Here is a 15,923-nt window from a genome sequence, read left to right on the forward strand (position 1 = left end):
TCCGCCACCTCCAAAAAGACCCCACCACCAGGGATATATTTCCCTCCCCACCCCTTTCCGCCTTCCGCAAAGACCGTTCCCTCCGTGACTACCTGGTCAGGTCCACACCCCCCTACGACCCACCCTCCCATTCTGGCACTTTCCCCTGCCACCGCAGGAACTGTAAAACCTGTGCCCACACCTCCTTCCTCACCTCTATCCAAGGCCCTAAAGGAGCCTTCCACATCCATCAAAGTTTCACCTGCACATCCACCAATATCATTTATTGTAGCCGTTGCTCCCGATGTGGTCTCCTCTACATTGGGGAGACTGGGCGCCTCCTAGCAGAGCGCTTTAGGGAACATCTCCGAGACACCCGCACCAATCAACCAAACCGCCCCGTGGCCCAACATTTCAACCCCCCCTCCCACTCTGCCGAGGACATGGAGGTCCTGGGCCTCCTTCACCGCCGCTCCCTCACCACCAGACACCTGGAGGAAGAACGCCTCATCTTCCGCCTCGGAACACTTCAACCCCAGGGCATCAATGTGGACTTCAACAGCTTCCTCATTTCCCCTTCCTCCACCTCATCCTAGTTTCAAACTTCCAGCTCAGTTACTGTCTCCTTGACTTGTCCGACCTGCCTATCTTCTTTTCCACCTATCCACTCCACCCTCTCCTCCTTGACCTATCACCTTCATCTCCTCCCCCACTCACCCATTGTACTCTATGCTACTCTCTCCCCACCCCCACCCTCCTCTAGCTTATCTCTCCATGCTTCAGGCTCACTGACTTTATTCCTGATGAAGGGCTTTTGCCCGAAATGTTGATTTCGCTGCTTGTTGGATGCTGCATGAACTGCTGTGCTCTTCCAGCACCACTAATCCAGTGTACAAATTTCCTTGCAAGTCATGCACTATTCTGATTTGGAATTCCATTGCTGTTCTTTTACTGTCACCAGGTCAAAGCCCTGGAACTACTCCCTAACTGCACAGTTGGGGTATTTATTCTCCGCAAGGCAGGTTTATGAAGTCTGCTCACCTTCTCAAAGGCAATTAAAAGTGAGCAATAAAGCGCTCACCTAGCCAGTCATACCCACATCTATGAATTAATAAATAATTCTCATCACTATAGTTTAATTGTTTGCCAGAGCTGGCCAAGAGCTATCTTTCTAATCTATTAAATTACAGTAAATAGTGTAAAGCTGCAAATCCGAACAAAATAATAAAATACAAAGTTCTGATGAAACACGGTGCATCTGAAATGTTCACATCACTGTTCAATCCAGAGATGCCCTCTGACCTGTGATTTCAATAATTTTGGAAAAAAAAACAGGGGCTGGTTCTGCAACTTTTTTTCTGAAACGACTGCAAATACCTGATCAGGTATTGTAACTGAGACTTGTTGGTATTTGCAAACTTCATGCTTACTGACAAGCAGCTGTGCACAGTCACAGAGGTAAATCTGTTTTGTTCTCTAAATCAATTTTAGTCAACAGATTCACAAATGTCAGGATCTTGTTAAAGTCTATGATTGATACAATGAATTTTAGTCTCTATTACGGGAACTTACAGTTAAGTGTGAGCACAAGAACAGTCTCAAATCAACTGCTTTAAAGTGAGAATTCATTCAAGTGGTTACAGCTCTGTATTTAAACAAGTTGGGACAATTTGGAATGATAATCACCGTGAGTATCAAGTAAGAGATTAAAAAACTGAGATTCGTCTAAAATCTAAAAGGATCAGAAAATTTCACTAACTCTGTGTGCCGTAAGAAAGTTCTTTAATTGGAAATAGTTTTATTAAATCAGATTGACTGTTGATGGGTTTAAATGATGAATAGAGGATTTCAATAATAGGAAATATTTGATTTATTTTCACTTGAATTAAAAATATTTTCTACAAAGAGGTTAAAAGATGTGTAACTATTATAAGAACAGTGTTCTTTATTCTTATAACCAGATAAAATGATTAGTTTGAAGAATAAAATCCTAAACTGTTTATTTTGCAGATGAATATAAAAAATGGGAGACGAGGAGAGCAACTATTTATATCAAATAATGGAGTTTTCTCACACCAGAAGACAGGTTAAGAGAGAGATTAGTGAACCTGGGCTGTTAAGTGAGTAGGGCCGAAATTTAAAAGACATAGGGTCAGAGAGATGTACGGCATGGAAATTTCTATAGATAAACTTCTATATAAGCTGAAACAGTGACTCTTCCTTTGTAGAACTTAAATCTTCATCATGTCCAAGCAAAGGACCGTGCGCCTGGACTGTGGGAAACCCAACCAGATCATTTATGTGGTGGGAACTGTGCTCAATATTGACATTTACAAGTAAGTTGTAAGGCTCATTTGATTTTTCTTTTATTACATTAATTTATCCTTGTTCAAGTGTTTGATTCTCCTCAAATGTCATTGTGTAAATGCTGGGCTTCTGAATTCTGAATACTGGATTAGTGGTGCTGGAAGAGCACAGCAGTTCATGCAGCATCCAATGAGCAGCGAAATTGACGTTGCGGGCAAAAGCCCTTCATCAGGAATAAAGGCAGTGAGCCTGAAGCATGGAGAGATAAGCTAGAGGAGGGTGGGGGTGGGGAGAGAGTAGCATAGAGTACAATGGGTGAGTGGGGGAGGAGATGAAGGTGATAGGTCAAGGAGGAGAGGGTGGAGTGGATAGGTGGAAAAGAAGATAGGCAGGTCGGACAAGTCAAGGAGACAGTAACTGAGCTGGAAGTTTGAAACTAGGATGAGGTGGAGGAAGGGGAAAAGAGGAAGCTGTTGAAGTCCACATTGATGCCCTGGGGTTGAAGTGTTCCGAGGCGGAAAATGAGGCGTTCTTCCTCCAGGTGTCTGGTGGTGAGGGAGCGGCGGTGAAGGAGGCCCAGGACCTCCATGTCCTCGGCAGAGTGGGAGGGGGAGTTGAAATGTTGGGCCACGGGGCGGTTTGGTTGATTGGTGCGGGTGTCTCGGAGATGTTCCCTAAAGCGCTCTGCTAGGAGGCGCCCAGTCTCCCCAATGTAGAGGAGACCACATCGGGAGCAACGGATACAATAAATGATATTGGTGGATGTGCAGGTGAAACTTTGATGGATGTGGAAGGCTCCTTTAGGGCCTTGGATAGAGGTGAGGGAGGAGGTGTGGGCACAGGTTTTACAGTTCCTGCGGTGGCAGGGGAAAGTGCCAGAATGGGAGGGTGGGTCGTAGGGGGGTGTGGACCTGACCAGGTAGTCACGGAGGGAACGGTCTTTGCGGAAGGCGGAAAGGGGTGGGGAGGGAAATATATCCCTGGTGGTGGGGTCTTTTTGGAGGTGGCGGAAATGTCGGTGGATGACTTGGTTGATGCGAAGGTTTGTAGGGTGGAAGGTGAGCACCAGGGGCGTTCTGTCCTTGTTACGGTTGGAGGGGTGGGGTCTGAGGGCGGAGGTGCAGGATGTGGACGAGATGCGTTGGAGGGCATCTTTAACCATGTGGGAAGGGAAATTGCGGTCTCTAAAGAAAGAGGCCATCTGGTGTGTCCTATGGTGGAACTGGTCCTCCTGGGAGCAGATACGGCGGAGGCGGAGAAATTGGGAATAGGGGATGGCATTTTTGCAAGAGATAGGGTGGGAAGAGGTGTAATCCAGGTAGCTATGGGAGTCGGTGGGTTTGTAAAAAATGTCAGTGTCAATTCGGTCGTCACTAATGGAGATGGAGAGGTCCAGGAAGGGGAGCGAGGTGTCAGAGATAATCCAGGTAAATTTAAGGTCAGGGTGGAATGTGTTGGTGAAGTTGATGAATTGCTCAACCTCCTCGCGGGAGCACGAGGTGGCACCAATGCAGTCATCAATGTAGCGGAGGAAGAGGTGGGGAGTGGTGCCGGTGTAATTACGGAAGAATTCTGAATTCTGAACTCTAAGCCACTTGAGCAAGGGTAACCACTCCATACTTGCTGTCTCATTTTCTCGTTTCACTTGGTTTGTCTATGTCTTTGAGCAGCTACTTATGAGGTTGAATTGCAATGACATGATTCATAGTGCAGGCTGAATATTGTGGAAACAGAGGGACCAGGTGTCTCTTGCTAATTTTGTAAAAGTATTATATCATTATATATACTGCTGAAACATTACTTCATGATTAGACATGACTATTCCAATGTTTTACCTGATGTGACAATGCTTCTGTTAGCTCCTGTAACACAAAGAACTGGCTTTGGATATTATGGTTTTGAAGAATCCAAGATGTTTATTACAGCTAATTATTATGTACAAAGTTACATTTCTCAGCCACAAGCCTTGACAATACCAAGCTGGTGGTTTGCAACAGAGAAGCATTTTCCAGTAGAGTGTCCTATTTCAAGTAATCTGAGGTAAGATAGAATATGGCATGTTTTTGCCCTAAGGTCATGTGCCATGTTTATACAATGAACATGATACAACAGGTATCTTTCAGCTGCTTGGGAATTGGCACTGGCTGACCCAATACTGGATTAGTGGTGCTGGAAGAGCACAGCAGTTCAGGCAGCATGACTGACTGACCCAAGCAGACTACATTTTGTAACCTTGCTTCCCTCAATTTCTTACTTGATATTTAATTTCTCTCTATCTCTCAGTTCAGTTGCATAGGTGACACCAGCAGTGCAGTTTAATAGTCATAGAGGTCTACAGCCACAGAAAATGGCCAGTCAGAATGGAGACTGGGCAGCTGAGTTCAGGGAACTTGTGAGTTTGCTCTGAAGCTAAAACTAATATCAAATTTAGTTTGCAATTTGTTTTTAAGTGTCCCAGACAGAGATACTAGATGAAGGGGAAAAAGCTTTTTGTGACTGCAGAGAAAATTTGCCCAAAGCAAACCAAGTGAAGCTGTCCCAACCTGAGTCTGAGAAAAGGGTTTTAGGGGGGAAATCACAGTGACTCATCACTGAGGTTGTGGCTGTTTGTCAGGATCTTGCTGGGGTTATAAAAGCAATATCAGTCAGTCTTTTTTTTCCAATGTTTGTAATGAAACTTTCCACCCTTCCTTTTTGAGATGTGTGATATAATTTGTGTTTTTCTTCTTGTTTAATAAACTTTTTATTCTTTGTTTTGAAAGTACACTGACAGTTTCTTGTGAATGTGTTTAGCAATTGGCCTGTACAGTTTAATAAAAAGTTTGGATTTAACAAGCCAGGTTGGCACTCTGAGATCTGTCTTAACAAATATTAATATAAGCTGAGATCAAAACAATGAAAAAAATACAAGTTATTTCCCTCTTTTTGCAATCCAAAATGCTTGCTTTACTTGTCCAAAAGACATTTATGCATGCATATGCATAAATTGTTATAATTAGCATGGTTTAAAAAAGCTTCATACTCATTGATTGGCACAATAATGAGGTACATATATAAGGAACTTGTGAATTAGTGGGGCACCCAGCTCTTTGGTCATAGCTGATCTGATTATTCCACATTCCTGCCTATTCCTGATAACCACTCACTCACTTAACCAAGGATCTACCTACTTCTGCCTTAAACTTATTTAGGCTCTCCTTTAACTGCCCTTTGAGAAAGAGTTCTAAAGACTATTGTGAGGGTGGTCTGTCTTCCTCTGACAGTTCTGTACCATGAGAGAACTATTGGAATGGAAGTACGACTCCACATTTAATGGAGTCCTGAGTGGAATGTCCTCTCAGACATGTGGAGCTTCCTTCTTTCTTTTAAAAAAAAATAGGACCAGAGTGGCAAAAAAAATCTGGCCTCATATTTCCAAAAAGCGCTACAGCCAAAGAACAAAGAGATGAGAATAAGAAGTTTTCACAAACAAGATGAGCGGCACATACAGAACAAGACAACATGCAGATTGCTGAAGGACATGCTACACATCTGATCTGCTAAATTTTGTTGGGGTAATTTAACTGAATAGGCTTTAAAAAACCTCTAGGCAAAAGTGAGGACTGCAGATGCTGGAAATCAGAGTTTAGATCAGAGTGGTGCTGGAAAAGCACAGCAGGACAGGCGGCATCCGAGGAGCAGGAAAATCGACGTTTCGGCCAAAAGCCCTTCATCAGGAAAACACACTTTTCGACTCTGATCTCCAGCATCTGCAGTCCTCACTTTCTCCTGTTCATTCTGAGAGCTGGCTGTGAGGGAGCTGGATCAGCATCAAGGACTCTCCAAGTATCACTAAAGGGTTTCTTGGTGACGGGATACCAACTTCTGTATAGTTATTTCACATGCATTTATTTAGTATTATTAAGGTAGTTTCCTGATGAAGGGCTTTTGCCCGAAACATCGATTTACTTGCTCCTCGGATGTTGCCTGACCTGCTGTGCTTTTCCAGCACCACTCTGATCTAAACTTTAAAAAAACTTCTGCACTGGTCTCTATAACATAACCTCATCTCCTCCTCCTGGGGCCATGCCTCTCCAGACTACCTTTAGTTCAATTTAAATTCACGTATCAACTGAGGCCTCCATGAAGGGCCCACCATCTCAACCTCGCCCCTCCATCTGATGTGTGGTGACCTTAACCCCAATCCTCTCTCTCATACTCATTCTCATGCAGGAATTCTGCATTCAATCTGATCTACAGCTATAGGAAAGATCTTGTGAAACTTGAAAGGGTTCAGAAAAGATTTACAAGGATGTTAGTAGGGTGGGAGAGTTTGAGCTATAGGGAGAGGCTGAATAGGCTGGGGCTATTTTCCCTAGAGCATTAGAGGTTGAGAGGTTACCTTACAGAAATTTATAAAATCACAAGTGGCATGGGTAGGGTGAATAGTCAAGATCTTTTACTCAGAGGTAGGGAATCCAAACGTAGAGGGCATAGGTTTAAAGTGAGAGGGGAAATATTTAAAAGGGGCCTAAGAGGCAACTTTTTCACGCAGAGGATGGTCCTTGTATGGGATGAACTGCCAGAGGAATTTATAAAGGTTGGTGCAATTATGATATTTAAAAGCCATCTGGATGGGTAAATGAATGGGAAGATTTTAGAGGGATATGGGTCAAGTGCTGACAAATGGGACTAGATTAATTTAGGATATCTGGTCACATGGATAAGTTGGACTGGAGGATCTGTTTCCATGCTGTACATCTCTATGACTCTCTCTCATTCTCCCTCTCTCACACGCACACACTCTCACTCTCACTCTCATTCACTCTCTAATAAGAGGGCAGTACTATGAACCTCTGGTTGTAGATGAGTTTATTTGTATATTTCTCCTCAAGAATGCTAACTTCATAACACCCGCCTTTTTGTTTATCATTTTGGATGTCATGACACTTTTTTACTACCTTAATAATACTAAATAAGTGCATGTGAAATAACTCCATAGAGGTTGGTATCCTGTCACCAAGACACCCTTTAGTGATACTTGGAGAGTCCTTGTTACTGATCCAGCTCCCTCACAGCCAGCTCTCAGAATGAACAGGAGAAAGTGAGGACTGCAGATGCTGGAGATCAGAGTTGAAAACTGTGGCACTAGGAAAGCACAGCAGGTCAGGCAGCATCCAAGGAGCAGGAACATTCCTAATGAAGGACTTATGCCCAAAATGTCAACTTTCCTGCTCCTCAGATGCTGCCTGACTTGCTGTGCTTTTCCAGTGCCACACTTTTTGTCTCAGAGTAAACAGAAGGTCTGACACCCCGGTCTTATCTCTTGGCCAGGCTCCCTCCACTGGACCAGATTAACACCTTCAGTCAGTTAATTCATGTTATGCGGTCTACTTGGCTGACCTTGTTGCAATCACTACAGCCTATAACTCTTGTTGTACATGAAAATATGTACTGTATAAATTTAGAATGTTTAATATAAAGTACACAACACCAGGTTATAGTCCAACAGGTTCAATCGGAAGCACACTAGCTTTCGGAGCGCCGGTCCTTCATCCTAACTCTCTAGAAGTTAGTGGGCGGCACGGTGGCACAGTGGTTGGCACTGCTGCCTCACAGCACCAGAGACCCGGGTTCAATCCCCACCTCAGGCGACTCTCTGTGTGGAGTTTGCATGTTCTCCCAGTGTCTGCGTGGGTTTCCTCCAGGTGCTCCGGTTTCCTCCCACAATCCAAAAAAAAACGTACAGGTTAGGTGAATTGGCCTTGCTAAATTCCTGGTAGTGTTAGGTTTAGGGGAATGGGTCTGGGTGGGTTGCGCTTCGGCAGGTTGGTGTGGACTTGTTGGGCCAAAGGGCCTGTTTCCACACTGTAAGTAAGTGATCTAATCCAAAGGTTAGGAGCTAAATGCCATATGGTGACACCTGGTGGTTAGAATTTGCAACTGCATGCAAACACGCAGCTGTTCTGTATTTCAAGAATTTTAATGGGAAGTCCAATTAAAAATATCATAGGCATTATCAGAAAAATGAGCCAAAAGGAATTCCTGGTGAAGAGCTTATGCCTGAAATGGCGACTCTCCTGCTCCTTTGATGCTGCCTGACCGGTGTGCTTTTTCCAGCACTACACTTCTGACTCTGACTCTCCAGCATCTGCAGTCCTCACCTTTTCCTAATTACCAGAAAAAAACACCTAACAGGCAGAAATAGAAATGTTTAAATTGGCAACATCATTTGAGTTAAGTTGACATTTTCAATGTAAGCTGTGTAAGTGTCTATTTCATGTACATGTGCATTCCCTTTTAATTTTTGATAGATAATATGTGATAGCAAAATCGCTAATGTTATGTAAGACATTATGTTGCAATACTTCTGCACAAAAAAAGCAGTAAAATATGTATGGAAACCATCTAGATGAGAAAATCAGAAACATCTTACAAATGGAAATACATAAATTGGCAATTGGTTGTGGCATAGGGATTGGAAATTAAGGGAATGTAGTCTGATGAGTGGGCTGCGTGAAAAGATGATGTTCCATAGGAATCTGTATTCTGGCCTCAACTTGCCACTATAAGAATCAGTGATTTAGATAAAGGAATTGAGTTGTGCATGCAGGTATGTAGATTCCTCCATATTAGCAAGAAATCATAGGTGTTATCAGGAATTTTCGGAGCTTAAGTGAGTGGTGAAAACTGTGCTGAATGGAGCTCAACAGGGAGATGGGTAACAAAAACAGAAAATTTTGGAAGTACACAGCAGATCTGGCAGCAACTTAATACATGTCTGTTAAAGCACCCTAAAGCAGCATCTGGAAAAAGTACAAACATTGTGATGCTGTTGTAAATTTGAGTTCCTTCAGAGCTGGCTGTATCCTACTTGCACAAAACCCACTCCTGTGCATGTCAAACTTTGGCCGCCAGCCTATTGTGTGGCTTGATTTTACGTTCCACATCTGTGCAATGATCCTCTTAAGTTGTGAAGATGCAGCAGTCAGGAACAGGCAACGCAACAGCTCTTTGAGATGTGTGCAAGCATGTTCATGCATCATCTTAACAGAACTATGCAGTGCTTTCAAACACAGTACCATATGCAAATCCCATGTTCAAATCCTGTGGACTTGCCCCCTCCATCTCTGTAATCAACCCTACAATCCTTCAAGAATTCTGCATTCGTTTAACTGTGACTACTGTCTATCTCCTAGATCCTAGCACCACTATCTACATCCTAAGGTACAGAAAGCCTTGCTCAAATATCTTTGCATCTCTCTGCTTTTTAAGATTATGAACAGTCTGTTCCTTTTAATAAAGTTTGGTCATCTGTCCTGATGCCTGGTTCTTGATGAGTTGTCAACTTTTTGTCTGATTACATCCCTGTGTAATGCCCTTGGCTTTAAATAGATTGAAGTCTTTGTACAATTCTAAATTGTTGTTACCCCACAGCAATCATATAGCGCCTTTACATATCAGCTGTGATCTTCGAGGAGCTGAGTTTTAATTCCAATTGCTGCTGACTGTAAGATTCTCTGAGCAGGGGTAGTCTGGGCTAGGACCTCAGTCCAGTATTGTATTTCTATAAGACATAGCAAGTGAATATTTTACCCTTTACGTGTCTAATCAAAAATGATGCCCATCTTGTGGTGATTTGGAGCATTTGTAAAATGTGGATGATTCCCAAAAGGAAGAGATTAAAGATTCCTTGAACTGAGTTAGTATGTGGACTCATTGTCAGTTTAAACCCTGTTTTGAAAAAAAATACATTTGTTTTGAATTAAGCGAGTAGATATCTGGACTTAAATGTTATCTTTCTCCAGGCTGGCACCTCTCGGATCCCGGTTCTTTGAAGTGCACTCCAGTTCTGGTGTCAAGTGTTCCATTTTAGATGTACATAATGTGACTGTTGCAGCTGATCAGGTGGCAAGGTGGATCCTCAACAATGGAACCTTGCTTGTGATCACAATGGAAAAAATAAGCAAACAGGTCAACGATAACAAGGTAAGATTGCTATACCCCTCCAGGTGTGCTTTCTGCAGAACAAAAATTTAGATTGAAATATTATGCTACGTAAATACTTTATTTTTAAAAAGTACATTATCTTTCCTGTCAATGGGTAGCATAATGAGAAGTTATACACATTTCCGTTGCACAGAACATGTGACAGATAGGGTTGAGCCAGGTAATTTGAGGAAACAGTTTGGAAGTTTAAAAAAAAGTACAGGTTGACACTAGTGCCAGCCATCTAACCCAGTATGATATGCTATATAGGCTTTTCATGCAGCACTGGTGAGTGAATATCAATCAATTACATGGGGATTAATTGTCTACTAAGAGCCCCAACTGGCACAGGGACAAGAAGACCTCCCATGAATGTTCCCACTTGGATTTGTTTGGGGTGTCATGGCAGTGACACCCACACTTGCCATGCTTCTACAATCCCCACCCTGATCCTGTGTGGGAGCCCCTTAAAGCCCATCATTTGGAGCTAATTGCACTAGTAGCAGGTAAAACGCTAGATATGGCCTTGAAGGAACATATTCGCTGCAGCATATCAGACTGTTACTCAGCCTGACAGTAGTCCTGCCACTGTTTCACTGTCTTCTCCTGGAACGTAACATTATATTTGAGAGAAACTGGACTCATTAAACTGGACTCCTTTTAGTCTATGCTTTAATTTTCATAACAATTCTAATAAATGTTCACTAATTTCATCTAAATTTATGGTTCTGGAAGTTCAGCCACAACAGCAGTAAGACTAACTGACTTATAATTTGACGATTGTTCCCCATTCTTCAATTGACTTCAGTAGGAAGGGAACAAAATCAAAAACGTGCTGGAGCAATTCAGCAGGTCAGACAGCATCAGTAGAGAGAAAAACAGAGTCAATGTTTAGAACTGTTCTGATGAAGAGTCCCTGGACTCGAAATGTTGACCCTGCATTCTCTCTACAAATGCTTCCAGTTCTGCCAAGTTTCTCCAGCACTTCGCATTTTGTTTCAGATTTCTAGCATCCACAGTTCTTTGTTTTTATTATCAGTAGCAAGGGAGTTTGGGCACAGTGTGTAATGACTGGCCGATCCAAAATATTCCCAATCTGATGTCTGAACTCTTCCTATAGGTTACTGTTATCTTTTATGGAGACGAGTTGGATAAACCAGTTGACAAGATAGTTTTCCAGCTCACAGCTATCTGTAAGTAACTAACACTTTAGTTAAACAGGTCTTGCAATTCCAAGATATGAGATGCACTGTTTATGTCAATGGGGAATGAATTTTATTTTGCTGAGGTGCTACAGAGGTATTTACACAAAATGCTGTGGGATGGATTGTTAAGTGGGATGGTGATTTGTGTAAACCTGAGTTAGCTGTAGGAATATTGAGCTGGGGTGCATGAAAATTACAGCACAATCTTTTTAAAAAGCCAATTCTGGCTGAAAACTTTGCAGCTAAAGAGCTATACATGTGGTCACATGAATGGCATCCAGATTACATGAATATTTTGAGACTTGATCATGTTGCAAGAATGCAGGGCAACCCAGAAAGAAGAAGCCAAAGTTGGGACAGGTACATGGCACAAAGGCGACAAAGGACTTTCCACAGTAATGAAAATTCCAAATTTTCATTTGGTTGTTCTTTGAGTGTAGACATTGATGGCACAACCAGTATTTATTACTCACCCCCATTTGCTATTGAAAATATTTGAGGAAAGTTAAGGATTAATCATATTTCTGCATGTTTGAAGTCACATGTAGACCAACTGGTAAAGATAGTAGATTTCCTTCCCTTAAGGACTTGAGTGAACTTGCCAAGTCATTACAACAATTCAGTAGTTTGTCATTCCAGATACAGTTTAAGAGACATGCTTGGCCTTTATTGCAGCTTTTATTTCAAACTGATTTTTAAAATTCCTCAGTTCGTACAGTGAGTTTTGAATTCAGTTCTCTGAGTCATTATCTTGGGTCTTAGCATTACTAATCTGGTAACATAACTGCTATGCCAGCATATCCCCGGGGAGGCAGAGAGTGTTGATTGATTGTCTTCATCAAAATGATCTTTGAACCACTGGGGGGCAGTTATTACTGGAACTGAATGTCAACTCCCTCTCCCCCAAAGACTGCAGACAAAAGCTGCAAAAAAAATTTAATGACTAGTGACAGAATAACACACCAGCCATTCTCCTTTTTCTGCGCTGGGCACACTAATCACTACCCAGAAGGAAAAAATCAGTAAAACGAACTGGTGAATGAGACATAACTGGTCTGACAATCCTGTTAACTTCAGAACAGAGAATGAATGTGAGCAATACCTTCATTTCTAGATATTGATATTTTTACTGAGTTATTTTTCTCTTTGGGCAGTATTCTGCAAAAGCAAGATTCATATAACTAACTATTCACAGTGCACCCTGGTTTCTGATGGTCTTTAACTTTGTCTTTTGCTTTACGACTACCCATAGCCCTTAACTGCAATGAGTTACGTGCGGAAGACGAAAACAATTGCCTCCGATTTGACAGAGCAATTCCTCCAAGTCTAATTTTTCCCTTGACAAGCAATCCACTGTCCCCAGTTGGTAATTATTCTCTGTATCCCTTCTTTAATAGTCATATCTCTGGATGTGGATGCAGATCGTGATGGCAACGTTGAGAAGAATAATCCCAATAAGGTAATTGAACAAAAACCTGCACTTTATGCTCCATAATGTATTTAGTCATAGAGTCATAGAGATGTACAGTCTCCCCTTTGTTTACAGCAATATTAGTGGAAGAACTAGAGAACACCAGAAAACAAGAAGAATAATTTGTACATTTTGCCTTTTAGTGTAGTAAATCATCCCTCAGTGTTCACAACATTCTCAGTCAAAATGTAACGCTAAGATACAAAGCGATATTAGGATACATGCCTAAAATCTTGGTCAAGGAGGCAAGGTTCTAGAAGTTATAGCATGGACAGTTGAGGGCACAGTTGTTAATAATGGAAGGAAAGGTTCTGGTGATGTGTATGTAGCCACAATTGGAGGAATATCGAGATATTGAAGCCTTGGAGGATTGGATAACTTAACAAAAATAGAAAGGCATGTGGTCAGCTCACTTGTCAGGATGGTTTCTTTGTGATGCAGAGTGATGCTAACAGCACAGTTTCAATTCCCAATCCAACTGATGTTGCCAAAAAGGTCTCACGTTCTCAACTTCACCCTTGCCTGAGGCATAGTGACCTTCAGGTTAGACTTATAAGCAGCCCCCCCCCCCGCAACAAAAATGTGAGAGAGGCACTATGGTAACTTTACCTTACATTGCATTTTATTTAGGGATCCTTCAGGATATTTTTTAAATGCATCACTTTGAATAAGCTTTTGATTACCTCTCCTAATTTCTCCTCCTTTTATCTTAATCTTTGTTTTCTGCTTGATTTTGTGAAGAGACTCAAGATATTTCTCTTCTATGTTAAAGGCACTATATAAATGTAAGCTTTTCTGATTTCTCTTTATTAGGGTTCTTGGAAGTGGGGTCCTAATGGACATGGAGCAATTCTTCTTGTGAACTGTGACAAGGAGATTGGATCTGCTGGATCCGACAGATATGATGATACAGTGCCAGTATTTGAAGGTGACGGGACATGTGTTGACGTACCACTGGCTGAGTCAAGTGCACTCAGAAATGAATTTTTGTGGGTGCATAAGGTTGAAATATAACTGCAAAAGTAATAAATGATCACTTTCTGGTGAGGTGATAAAAATTATACCAAGAAAAGTAGAGATTTCTGGCCTGTTTGCTCATTGAACATCCTGAGAATGTAACTGCTCCCATTATTTACTGTCATATTTGGATTTTTTTTCTTTCAGACCTTGGAGATATGTCTCATATGATCCTAAGAACTGAAGGACCTGACTCTCTGCCACCTGGCTATAAACTTCAGCTGTACATTTCAGCTTCTGATAAAGATAAAGTACAAGTCTTTCGTCATGACTTATGTGAGTTGGTGGCTGTGATTTTCACACTGGGATTGTGATTCCTGGGTTATTTCCAGGTCCTGGTCCCTTGCTTCAATACTGTCACTTGTGGCATTAAATTGAAATGTGAATGCCCTAATTGGGCTAGAGGCAAGCTAACTGCTCAATCGGAGGCACCAAGTGTAACCATGGAACTGCCTGTAAAGCATGCCAAAGGCAGCCATGATAGCCCCTGCCAATGCCCTGCAGAAGGCGATAGGTAGCATCTCAGAGGGACAGCAACCTCAATGAGCACAAAAGTGGCCAAAGGCAAAATTACACATAAAGCGCAAGATTCAGTGCAAGATCCCCCAGCTTCTGACATTTTTAGGAACTAGAGCTTATGTAACTCCTGCCCATTTTGTACCCAACTACTGTGCACCTGAATGTTGAGGGTTGGACATTGTAAATTCCTCTTCTGCCCTCCCAGAGCTCGTAGTCCCTCAAAGCCTTTAATTGGAGGTGATCGTGTTCCTGTTACGTAATCTCCACCTTCCCTTTTAAAAATTGCGTTGCATTCTGCAAAATGCGGTGCTATCCAGTTGAAAAATTTTTCAAATGATTCCAACACACCCACCCAGTCCCACCAGCAATTGAAAATCCCAAGCTATTTGTTTAATATTCTTCAGAAGGTTAGATCTTCATGAATGCGATTACCTTTCTCTCTCTATCAATTTCCAGGTTTTAAATACCCAATTTTGGTAACACATCATTCTTGCCTCCTGATTTGTTTAATCTACTATTTGCTCACAAGCTTAGTGCAGCTCTGAATTGTGGATTTAGGGCACATATTCTGGTTTTTTAATTTTCTTAAATAAAATAAAGCAAGGAAAACTTTGAATGTTATTATCAACTTTCCACATGTTTCATGTTCTCACCGTGGTTTGCAAAGGTTCTAATGCAAGACCTTGTTCAATTGTTTTTGTATTTTGTTTTGCACACCACAGCAAAAATGATTAATGTACTGGGTAGAAAGAAGCTGTCCACTGTTATGGATTATACTAAAGGAAACAATGAATATCATTTCTTTGTCGAGGGGATCATGTTTCCAGATGAGAAGATTAGAAGCTTGGTCACCTTCAACCTCAGCCTGCTTGAACCAATGGTAAAATTTGTACCCAATTTACGGTGTATTCTGTGAATGGTGGGGTTGGATGCATATGTGGGTTAAAGCCATTGTATCCAATGCAGACTATAAGATTCTAGCTTCTTTGTCATAGAGTCATAGAATCATGGAGATATACAGCATGGAAACAGGCCCTTTGGTCCAACCCGTCCATGCTGATCAGATATCCCAACCCAATCTAATCCCACCTGCCAGCACCTGGCCCTTATCCCTCCAAATCCTTCCTATTCATATACCCTTCCAAATGCCTTTTAAATGTTGCAATTGTACCAGCCTCCACCGCTTCCTCTGGCAGCTCATTCCATAGATGTACCATCCTCCACGTGAAAAGGTTGCCCCTTAGGTCTCTTTTATATCTTTCCCTTTTCACCATAAACCTATGCCCTCTAATTCTGGACTCCCCCACCCCAGGGAACAGATTTTGTCTATTTATCCTATCCATGCCCCTCATAATTTTGTAAACCTCTATAAGGTCACCCCTCAGACTCCGACGCTCCAGGGAAAACAGCCCCAGTCTGTTCAGCCTCTCCCTGTAGCTCAGATCCTCCAACCCTGG

At 42.1% G+C, this 15,923-nt stretch overlaps 1 protein-coding gene across 3 annotated transcripts in view; it reads left to right on the top strand.

The window, feature by feature from the left end:
- Window positions 1-1,369: 1,369 nt before the first annotated feature.
- The window catches only part of padi2 (peptidyl arginine deiminase, type II), a 45,679-nt gene continuing 31,125 nt past the window's right edge, over window positions 1,370-15,923 (top strand). The window contains exons 1-8 of one of the 3 annotated variants that reach the window (XM_072586603.1): window positions 1,370-1,437; window positions 2,208-2,315; window positions 10,074-10,254; window positions 11,375-11,447; window positions 12,857-12,918; window positions 13,744-13,858; window positions 14,095-14,223; window positions 15,189-15,346. In XM_072586603.1, the coding sequence (XP_072442704.1) occupies window positions 2,224-2,315; window positions 10,074-10,254; window positions 11,375-11,447; window positions 12,857-12,918; window positions 13,744-13,858; window positions 14,095-14,223; window positions 15,189-15,346 (810 nt within the window). In that variant the 5' untranslated portion in view covers window positions 1,370-1,437; window positions 2,208-2,223. Of the gene's footprint in view, window positions 1,438-1,517; window positions 1,667-2,207; window positions 2,316-2,737; window positions 2,828-10,073; window positions 10,255-11,374; window positions 11,448-12,856; window positions 12,919-13,743; window positions 13,859-14,094; window positions 14,224-15,188; window positions 15,347-15,923 lie in introns of those variants that run through there. The other 2 variants (XM_072586604.1, XM_072586605.1) reach the window with 2 other exon arrangements.

The sequence above is a fragment of the Chiloscyllium punctatum genome, chromosome 16 (assembly GCF_047496795.1).
Source record: "Chiloscyllium punctatum isolate Juve2018m chromosome 16, sChiPun1.3, whole genome shotgun sequence".
Lineage (NCBI taxonomy): Eukaryota > Metazoa > Chordata > Chondrichthyes > Orectolobiformes > Hemiscylliidae > Chiloscyllium > Chiloscyllium punctatum.